At 33.5% G+C, this 10,849-nt stretch overlaps 1 protein-coding gene across 3 annotated transcripts in view; it reads right to left on the bottom strand.

Annotated features, from left to right (window-relative positions):
* TMEM135 (transmembrane protein 135) overlaps positions 1-10,849 on the bottom strand; it is a 240,799-nt gene that overhangs the window by 16,276 nt on the left and 213,674 nt on the right. For all 3 annotated transcript variants that reach the window (XM_012725702.1, XM_012725701.1, XM_004683276.2), the window contains exons 7-11: positions 10,516-10,557; positions 6,570-6,716; positions 4,110-4,179; positions 734-901; positions 318-381 (exon numbers count right to left, since the gene is read on the bottom strand). In XM_012725702.1, coding sequence (XP_012581156.1) covers positions 318-381; positions 734-901; positions 4,110-4,179; positions 6,570-6,716; positions 10,516-10,557 — 491 coding nt within the window. The remainder of the gene's footprint in view (positions 1-317; positions 382-733; positions 902-4,109; positions 4,180-6,569; positions 6,717-10,515; positions 10,558-10,849) is intronic.

Genomic DNA, 10,849 nt, shown 5'->3' with positions numbered 1-10,849 from the left:
AAACAAACAAACAAAAAAATATGTTGCTTGCCAGTGATAAAATAGAAATGTTTTAAGATATCCATGATTCCATTAGCTACTTAGTGGTCAATATTTTAATTTTATGACACATTCCCTAGGATTCTGCCAATAGCAAGGCAGATAGCCAAGTCATTATATTGGCAATAGCATACTCAAAACACTAGATGGCAAGCATGCCTTATAGTTATTCGATCACAGAGTGGAAGATGCATAGAAGTTAGGTGAATTAGGAAAGTATTCCTTGCTCATCCCTACTGCTGATTGATGAAATAATTCATTTCATATCATTGTTTTACCAGCTATAATTGCATGCAGTTCATCATCCAGGTTTCTGACCCAGCGCAGGAAGCAACTAGTACCCTGTATTAAGGAGAAAATACAATGATTTAAACTGGTTCACTTCTAGAAAAAAAATGCGCATAACATCTGTAACATGTGAATCACCAGCTGAGTTGCAGACAAATTAGTGATCTTATCTAAATTAGACACATATGCAATATGTCTACATACTCAAGGACATTAACTAACATTTAAAAAGAAAAATTTCTTCAATTTCATAACACTGACATACTGTGTATACTTGGTGATGTTAATTATGGATACTACAGGGAAAAAATATTAGAAAAGTAAAGGATGAGTTAAGGTCATATCTCATTCTATTAACAGCCATGCTATTTATTTCCCATTTTCTTTATTCTTCTGAAAACCTTACCTTGTATATACTAACAAAAGAACCCAAAAAAGCACCAAGCTGGAAGTTTTCTTTATTGTAAAAGAGAGAAAGCAGCCGGGATGGCTGTGTAAACAGATGCCGAAATGCAGAGGGGATTCGGAGACAGCACTGGATTAAGTATCCCACGCTAAACATTCTGATGAAGCCCTGGAGAAAATTGGGAGGAAATTCCAATTTACAACCAAAGATTTTAAATCTGATAAATATGAAATTTATTGTCTCTATTAAAACAGACCTTAAAAAAACTTATAAATTTATGACACAACAAATTCAAAATTCTTAACCAGACCAAACCAAACCAAATGTTACAGCTTTAACTGTAGAATTAAGCTACTGGAGGGGCAGGGTAGGAATTAAGTGAGGAAAGGGTCCAATGTATGACTGTGGAGGGCTGAGAGTGCCTTGAAGGTGAGTGTGCACATCTGAAGAGGTGAAAACGGATAATCTGAATCTGAGTCATAAGGGTGCTGTAAAGCAATACTACCTCAATAAAAAAAAATTAAAAAGCATAAAATTGAATAAAAAAAACATTTACAAATAATCACTTAAAATAGGGTGAACTATTTTAAATTTACATTTATTGAGGTAAAATACACTGGTGAAATACACTGGCTTACAACAATGGTGTGATTTAGAGGTTGATGTTCTGGGTACCACACAGCCACCATCAAGGTGCCCATAGTTCTCCACCATAGTCCACGGTGTCCCCTCTCTCCCCACTTTGCTATTCTCCCTCTCTCCTCTCACTCTGGCAGCCTCAATTCTATAGTCAGATCGTACAATAACTATATTTCTTTGATTCACAAGGAATTGAAAAGCCTCATAAGCACATGCCAAGCCTGTCAGTACTCCAAAATTCCATTTCTTGACCTTTTGTTGACAATAAGCCAGAATTTATAATCCCTAAATCACTGTAAGTCTTAGGAATGAAAACACTGAAATATTAAAACAAACAAACAAAGTAGTTAATAAAACCAAATACTTTTGGTACTTTTAATAGAAAAGTCCACTTAATCACTAGAGTAGAATAATTAATGAGTATCCTGCTGAAATTTTAGAAAAAATTTAATTACTATGGAGGAACATTCACTAGCTTACTCCAAACTACCTAATACTGCTTGAAAAATGGAAATTAAATTGTTTCTGTAGAATGATTTACACTATATTTGCTTAACTGAAGCTGCTGAGGATTTGTTGTAGGCAACTAGATGTTCACTTTTATAAGGTTAAATTCAGGATCAAGGATCACACAAATGTTCATTGTTTGCATGATGTTTTTCTCCCTCTATCTATTCAGGAAATATTTACTGAATGCCTCTAATAGCTCAGAATGATGTGGGGAGAGTGGTGAAGAGGGCACAAAGTTGTTGTCTTAATACATCTTCCAAGGTGATAGAGAAATAGAAAATAAGAAAACAAATAAATATAAAATAACCACAGCTCACAATTAAGTGCTGTGAAAGAAATAATCAGGACACTATGAAGAAAATTAGATGGATAGTAAAGGAAGACCACTGAAGATGTGTCTTTTAAATACACACAAAAGAGAAGAAGTTAGTTAGCATGAGAAAAACATTTTAAATAGCTTGGACAGAGATCAGAATGTGAAAAAAAAAAATATCATGTACAAGAAGCCAAGGAAAAGTTAGTGTGATTGGAGAATAGAAGGGAGTAAAACTGATATGAAAATTTACTCAGGGCTTTCATAATGGGGCTCTACCCATGGGGTAGTGAAGTGCTGTTTTACTATATTTTGGTATAAATTCCTCACACACAGGTCTCTAATTTATACATAAATTACCAAGTTTATAGTACTGCTACACATTTGAACGAATGACTAGATTTTTTCACCTTTTAGTAATTCTCACTATCTTTCTCCTATTTTTTTTTCCTTATCACCTCTCTCTCCCAGAATTTCTTATATGCCTCTAATTTAGTCCAAGTATGTTTTTTTTTAAGCTCCCAGAGACTAAAGTCTCTCTTTAGACTAAAATTCTATTCCATTGGAAGGAGTGATAACTTTTCACTAACCCACAAATCCTGACTATCAGCAACTATACTGCACTTTCTTTTGTTTGCCACTTTAAAAGTGGGGAAGAAATCAAAATTTGGAAAGAGAGTATCAGAAACCACTGCACAAGTGAAAAAAAAAAAAAAAAACACTCTTGCTTTTATCTCTGTTTATACCCATGGGGATTCTGAGGGTAAATGCTGGCTTGGGCAGGTCACCATTACAATGGCCATGGTCACTCACACTCATTAGCACTACAGTGACACATCCTTCTCTTTCCAAGGACTGTCAGCAAGCTGTCTTTGGATGATGTACATCTCTGCTCTTCTCATCAACGGAGCAGGGAACAGTCATTGCAAGAAAGAATTCAGACTTAGAGCATTAGAATTGCTCAAGCACCATCTAAAAGTAAATAATTTGTAGCAGGTGGTGCCATCTGTGTCAGGCTAACTGCAATAAAAATAACTTTCTTCTCAGAGTTGATGGGTCCAGAAGATGGGCAGATGATAAGCATGCGGGGGGGGGGGTAAGTAGGAGCAATATACTTTATGAGGAAGTGAGGGATTCATGCTGATGAACATTATCTAATTTTCTTAATATAGAACAATCATGGATATGTTCCAGTAATCTCAATGTCTTAAACAATTTAACCACTTTACAAGCCCAAACCCAGATGCCACTGCGCAAAGAATGTGCAGGGTATGTGTACCACACAGTAGCCCTAGTCCAGTCCAGAGGCTGTGTTCTAGAGTGTAGTTATTACCAAGTGCACATTTTAATGACAATGTTTCTTTCGTTGTTATGTTAGTTTATTTTTCCTTGATCTCTTAAGATATATACTAATTGTTAAAAAAGTTAATTTTCAAGTTGTCTAAGAACCTGGTAAGAGAATATTAAAAGTTAAAAAACATTTTTTAAAAAGATTTATTTATTTATGCATGCAGAACCAGGGTACAGGCCAGAGGTGCGGGGGTGGTGAGAGGATTCATCAGACACAGAGTGGGGAGCAGAACAATCCAACTGACAAAGTACACTGCTGAGGCGAGCAGCAGTGGGTCAGGAGATGTCTGCTGTGCCATGTGGGTCACCCCCGGGGTGGGGAACAAACTCATGCTGAAGTGGCTTTAGCTTCTCAGTGCTGTGCCTTAACCTGCTGTGCCACCAGGGAGGGCCCAAAAGTTAAAATTTTTACCTATGTTTCACAAATTTCTTTTTCTTCAAGTCAAAATGCAAAGAATGATAGCAAATATTGTCAACTTTTTCATTAAAGTTAAAATAATTTTAATAAGTTATTTCTATACATATTCCCCACAGTTAGTAAAATAGATATTTTTGCATACTTACTTTAATGCAGTAAGAGATGCAATTATCTTCATAGTGTTTGCAACATCTATGCCTTGGTCCATGTTTACATCTGAAATTAAACCAAAAACTCTAAAATATGGATGGATCTGTGTTGGGGGGGGGGGAGCAGGGGGAGGGTAGATTTGTTGAAAACTCTCTAGCCAAAAAAGGAAATCACATCACACAAAATATGTTACTAAACATGTGCACCTTTTGATTTCTTACGACATAGGGAAGCAAAGACTATATGTGTTTTACTTTTTCTTTGCTGTTCACTATTTGACAAACCATACTGATAAATATTTATGACTTGATATGAAATACAATGCATATACTGTCCCTATATTCTGCCAATCTTTTGGAAACTTTAAATCACTTATTGTAGAGTATAGCGCTCATAAATCATCCATGAATTCAGTGCCTGAGCAAAATTCATAATGAGAATGTGCTCAGGTTACAGGAATTTATACTTAATTATATTTGAGAGAAAGCATCTGGAAAAGAAACATGATACAATATTAGAATTCAAAATTCAGTTTTTAAATAAATATAGAAATAGGTATGTGGGAATTCAAAAGTAGATTATTTGTGATTTTAACTGTAAGCCACTTAGTCCTCTAGTGTTTAAGAAACATTTCTTCTGAGGAGTGCTATTCAAGATACTTATAAAAATCATTTGGTATACCAACTTACAAACTATTTATTCACTCTTGGCATTAAAATAATTAGTAGTATATACTAACATGGGTTTATCTCTTTTCCATTCTCTTTGAAAGGTTCAGGTGCAAAATAAGTAGTCTTTATAATAACTCTTTCAGACTACAGTTAATTAAATTAATTATCTTCAGAGTTGGAGCACCAGAACACTTTTCTGTTTAAATTGGTAACTTGTAGAATGATATTATGGTCCCACATCTCTCTTATTTCATTCACAAATTGATTACAAGGCCTTTTCCGAAATCCAATTCTGCACTGCAGCTGGAGTACACAGGCAGCCCCCTCCCCACACACCCCTCCCCTCCCCCCCCAATCAGGGGTGGCAACAGCAGTTCATACTGATCACAGCTCTTACGCCATTAGAATGATACGACATATCTGGTCATTTGAAGTTGTTGAGTGATTACAGCTGGGGCCTGGAAAGGCAAATCAAGAGGACTGCCTTAGGCCTATAACTCTTTGTAATTCTAAGTATACTTGTGTAAGACATTTCTCAGCCATTGCTACCAGAACTACACAGAAATTTTAAAATCTCTTTGCAAGGGCAGTGAAATTCTGGTATCAATTATACTACCACTGAATCTCTCATTATCTTTCATTAAAATAGCTTCCAAATCCTGGACTGTATACTTCCTTTGTTATCTGCTATGCTTCTATATTGTCCTGCTCTCACACCAGAGGACTGAGACTACTCTGACAAGCTCTGCCATGACCCGATCAGTTCCAATACCTGAGGCATCATTCACACACATAATACATGCTTGTTGACATTATTGCCACTAATGGGAATGTTCTCACCCAAGGCAACCATAAGTATTTTGAACTTGCTTTACTTACTATCACAATTATTCCTGTCAACTAGTATTTCTTTCCTCCTGCTTATCTTTTATATGGGGTGTATCCTAAGAGGAAGACAAAATCCTTAAATGCAGTGAAAATACTGAGTACCTTATGCTATACTCATGTATGAGAGCCAATTAATATCATTTAACACACAAAATACTCCTTAACAGAGATTATTAAACTCAGTTTACCAATGAGAGCTTTGTTATGCAGCATAACATCATACAATGTGTGATTCAAAGGTCTTATGATTTCTTTAAGGGCTCCGTGTCCCATAACTGATCCCCGAACTTTCTATAACCCCTCCTCATTTCACACTTTAAAATATCCCAACTAAGATCATTTTTATATTATTTTACTAATTTGAAACCATAAATTTTATTTTCTTCAGCAGATACATCTGAAATTTGCAAATGATGATTTATATAAAATACAGACTTCTTTGCATAATATACAAATACATATTTCTTATGCTATTTCCGAAGCCCTCAAGATTTCCACTTTGCAAAAGATCCTTTCCTTAAGATCTGTTCCTTATTTTTCTTTAATCTTCTTGAATATCTCTCAAAACTTGCCTTTCTCCTCTAGTTGGCACATTCAAATAGCACATATTAATCTGTTTACTGAAATAACCTATACTTGCCTCTATAGTTCTGCCTAGTTTAAGATTAAAAGTATTTAAATTTAATTAAAATATCCTTTAAAAGTATATGATGGTGAAACTGTGCCAGAAATAATAACATTCACTTGTTATTATGTGCCTTTTTTATAAAACTGCACAGTTTACAATTTTGAAAAACATCACCATTACCTAAAAAGAAAATAAACACAGGTTGGCACAGTACAAATATATAAAAAACAGCAACAAAGTGTGCTAAAATATTAAGATAAAGAACTCACATTGAATCCACAAGTTTCCTGACCAGAGCAATTATATTCATTCTTCTTGGTTTTTCCTCATGTTTCTCTGTCTTTTGTTCCACTTTTGCATATGCTGCCTCTGGTGAATAAGAATGTGTGGGAATTTCTTCCTTCCCTACAATGAACCTAAAGAAAAGATAATGTGAGACATTGGCATTTTCACCTTAAAAATTCAGTGAGAGGGGAAAAAAAATCAGAATTTGTTTATGTACAAACACATTCTGCAGAGTGTCTTATTATTTGAGATATTTCTCACAATTTATATAAAATCTAATAGTCCTTTTAAAAACTAAGCTTTTAAAATTTGAATAACCAGAAAATATTAAAGGTCATTTGTTTGATATGTAAGTATTTTAATATCAAATCAGTCAAGTGAAATATCGCATAGCACTTTTAATATTACATCCTTTTAAAAAACTTAGGCTACAACTTTTCGAATGTATTATGTAATGTTTTTCAAACAAAGAAGTAGATAAACTATTAAGCTGAGTCTACCATTTTATGACAAAAATTCTACTTTTTCTCTAAAATCTACTAATAGCTACAATTGAATGTAACCTCATTTTTTACTCTAAATTCATTTATAATGTGACTTTGAGTCATAAAACAGCTGCAGTGCATTAGAAGGTCATCTATATACACAAAGGGAAATGAAGAATGAGAATCTGAAAAGGATCACAATTTCATGTATCCTCATATTCCAATCTACATATTTCTCTTGGGAAAAATTTAATATCCAGGTAGACATTATTTTTTATCTCATGAAGACTGCACTATATTTTTGCAAAGAAAATGTTAGTACCCTTAGACAATCAGTATCCTTTATCAGAGCTTTCCTTTTTGTTGTGTGCTCCTTTAATCTAGTATTTGCTTTTATAATCTTGTAACTAAGTTTTCTTATAAGTAAGTTCTCCTAAGGGAACTCCAACTACTGAATTTTCAGGAAAAAAAAAACAGACAAAACAAGGGTTCAGAACACTAAAATTCTAGAATATGGGACCTATGAAAGACAGTAAGAAAATTTAGCCACTTATAGAAGAGAGAAAGAAAAAGCTGTTAATTATCTACGACTACAACCCATCCAGACAACCTTATTAAATAATTTAGTAGTTTGTCAAATCCTAAGTGGTATGCAATGAAATTGTCTGTCACCAGATGGCAGCTGTGCATCCTTGGTAACAGCTAGTCTAAAAGAATCTGGTTTTTAAATGTGGATGCACACAGAAAGTTTAAGATCTGACCACTGCCCTTTATAAATAACAAGCTAGAGCAGATATAATAACATCTCTCACATTTTTCATAATACTACTGCTATTTTGGCCAAGACTAGCCTTTTAAATTAGAGGTCACTCCAAAAAAAAAAAAAAAAATTAGAGGTCACTCCCCTAGAAACTGCTGCTTCTGCCTCAAACTGAAGTACTTCCTTTGGGCTCTCAGCATCTAGTGGAACTCTTCTCCCCCACCTCCCAGGCCCCCTACCTCCCCCGGTCCCCAAACTCCCTACCAAGTACTAGAAGTACATTTTGAATAGTTTATATCCCCCACTAAGCTGTGTGGTCTGTGAGACTATGTACTTTTTTTTTTGCTGTTATATTCCAGTCCCTAACTTAGTAACTGGTACATAAAAATTATTGACACATAATGAATGAGTGAATATGGGAATAACAAGCATTTTCTAAGTGTTTACTACATGACAAATACAGTACCCAGCATTTTACACATAGTAAACCAGTGAGGATTACCTCACTGCAACACTACAGAAGTATGTACTCTAATTTCATAAAAGCATGAAAAAACATCTAGTCTATAAGTCAATGTATCAGTAATTATCTGGACTCAGAATTGACTGTAAAGTATGGGTTTCTAATCACCAAGCTATGAATGCTTGTAAACTTTAAACTAAGATGAATTAGACCTGATAAACCTTCAGACTCTTGCACTGACACTTTCCCCCAAAGCTCTGACCTTAACTCTATCTTTTCCCACAACTTTTACTATTATCTATATAGACTGCAGACTTAATAACCATTTTCCCAGAGTATTTGCCTATAATACAGAGAAAATTTTAAGTGCAAATAGTCCAAACTAACCTTTTATTTTAAGTGGATGTGAAGAAAAGTCAAAAATATCTTGCACATTTTGGGTCTTTGTAAATGGTAGTATATGGTGAGTTATCATTTAAAAGGCAAAATTTTCTCTCTAGGAAAACTAAATTTCTGGTTTTGTTGTCATCTTTTAGTTTAACAGAATCCTTTATAGCTAATGCCAAAAGCAACAAAACTTATTTTCTAATACATTTAATGATCAACAAAAAATATATAATATGAAGACATTACTGCTCTGCATTATGACTTACTGTTACCCTAGAGTTTGCACAACCAAAGATAAAAACTCAATCTGTTACCACCCAAACCTGCTTCCTTGCAAGTCTTTTGACTTTCTGCTATCTGTACCCTTTTTCAGGCATTCAGGATTTTACTATTTAGCTAGTATTGAAGAATAGAATAGAAAGAACAAAACTTAGGTTTTCATTTTCTTACATTGCAAGTTTCAACTCTGCCTATTCTCTTTAGTCCTCAACTATCACCCAATTTCCAGTCTTTATTTCATCTTTGTCTTTCAAATTCTCTTTTTTTCAATGTCTTAAATGCATAGCAGGACTAGTCTTTCTGAAACACTATCAAATACCTTGATCAAAACCTTTAAGTGACTCTTTCCTTAGTGCCCATTTTACCAAATTCAAATTTTTCACTTTTCCCTAGGCCTGCATAATTTATATTCTACTTATCATAAAAAAAAACTTAAATTTCCAAATAATTTTCAAAATAATTAAGTTGGCTGTCCCACTTTTAAAATACATATCATGTTTATAACTATTACACTTTTGCTAACATTGATTTCCATTCAGAAAGCTCTCCTGTCCCCTCAACAGTTATCTGAAGTTATTCTTCATATAACTTAGCTATTACTATAGTCAGCATTTTCTTGAGCACACTCTGTTACACATAATTCTAAACAATGCTCATACAATAATTCATTTGATTCTCAAAAATAATCATGTAAGTCATATAACAGCTTAGTGTCCTTGGTGTCAAAACCTGCCATAATTTTTTCTTACTGCACTTGCAGTAAAGGCCACACTACTAATCTTCACAACACACCTACCAAATGTATGTACTTTGGAGAATAAAACTGGCAATATTTGTGACATAAAATGGAATAGCATTAGGTTTTGAGTAGTTACTGTGTGGTGTTAAAATAATCAAACATTCAAAATCTTGGTTTTTCATCAAGTGATATGGGCATAAAAAATCCATCTTATAGAACTGTTGTTAGTTTTAATTTTCTAATCTATATAAAAATATTTGGTGGATCATTAAAGAAAAAATATTAATGCTAATGGTGACCATGTAGATGTCTATAGTATCTACCTCATAACAACTACTGTGTTAAGAAATGGGTTCTGAGGTTAGACATTTCAGACACTTATAATACAAAATGTGTTTGACAATGCATTAGTCCTATCCATTTGTCCATAAAGCACACAATCTGGTACCACATATTTGAGTACTTAAATTTTTAGTAATTGTTCATGTGGAGTGCTATAAATATGCACTTATAACTCCAAAGTTATAAATATGCACTTACATATGTGCATAGTATTCACATAAATATTCACATAGTATAAGCAAACAATATGCTCTCAAAGTAGTTACTGACTGACTGACTTTTTGGGTAGTGGAGAGAATAAAATAAGTCACTCTCTTAATTAAGGATCCATAATCACCTTTGTGACTTACAAAATACTTTGTTTAAAAATTGAGCCAGCAAGTATTTATTGTAATTTATTACAATGATACTACTTTTAAGAAGAACTTAATTTGCAAATTCTCTCAAATAAAAGCAAATAAAATATATTACTTACCTAAGTGCAGAGAATGCAAATCCTTTCAAACCATCTTTACACCTTAAACAATAAAAATCTATAATTAAAACATGTTATGAAATATAAAGTAGTGTGTTTATTAAAAAATTATTATTTTTTCTGAACATGATTGTTTTTTAAAAGATAAAGCCCTTTTAGAACAATGACTCCAGTATTAGAAATGGTCAAATAAGAAAGCAATTTTACACAAAGTGATTTAAAACGACATTGCTATGCATATTGATATAATTTAAGACTAAATTTTCAAATTTGATCAAAGATAGATTTAAGGAAATCTTCTAAGGGTTCCATGTGAACTGAAAAAAAAAAAAAA

Source organism: Condylura cristata, unplaced genomic scaffold, assembly GCF_000260355.1.
Source record: "Condylura cristata isolate star-nosed mole 26May11 unplaced genomic scaffold, ConCri1.0 scaffold00015, whole genome shotgun sequence".
In the NCBI taxonomy this organism is placed as follows: Eukaryota; Metazoa; Chordata; class Mammalia; order Eulipotyphla; family Talpidae; genus Condylura; species Condylura cristata.
Note: the sequence above shows the minus strand (reverse complement) of the source record. Positions and strands in the feature narration are given on the sequence as shown.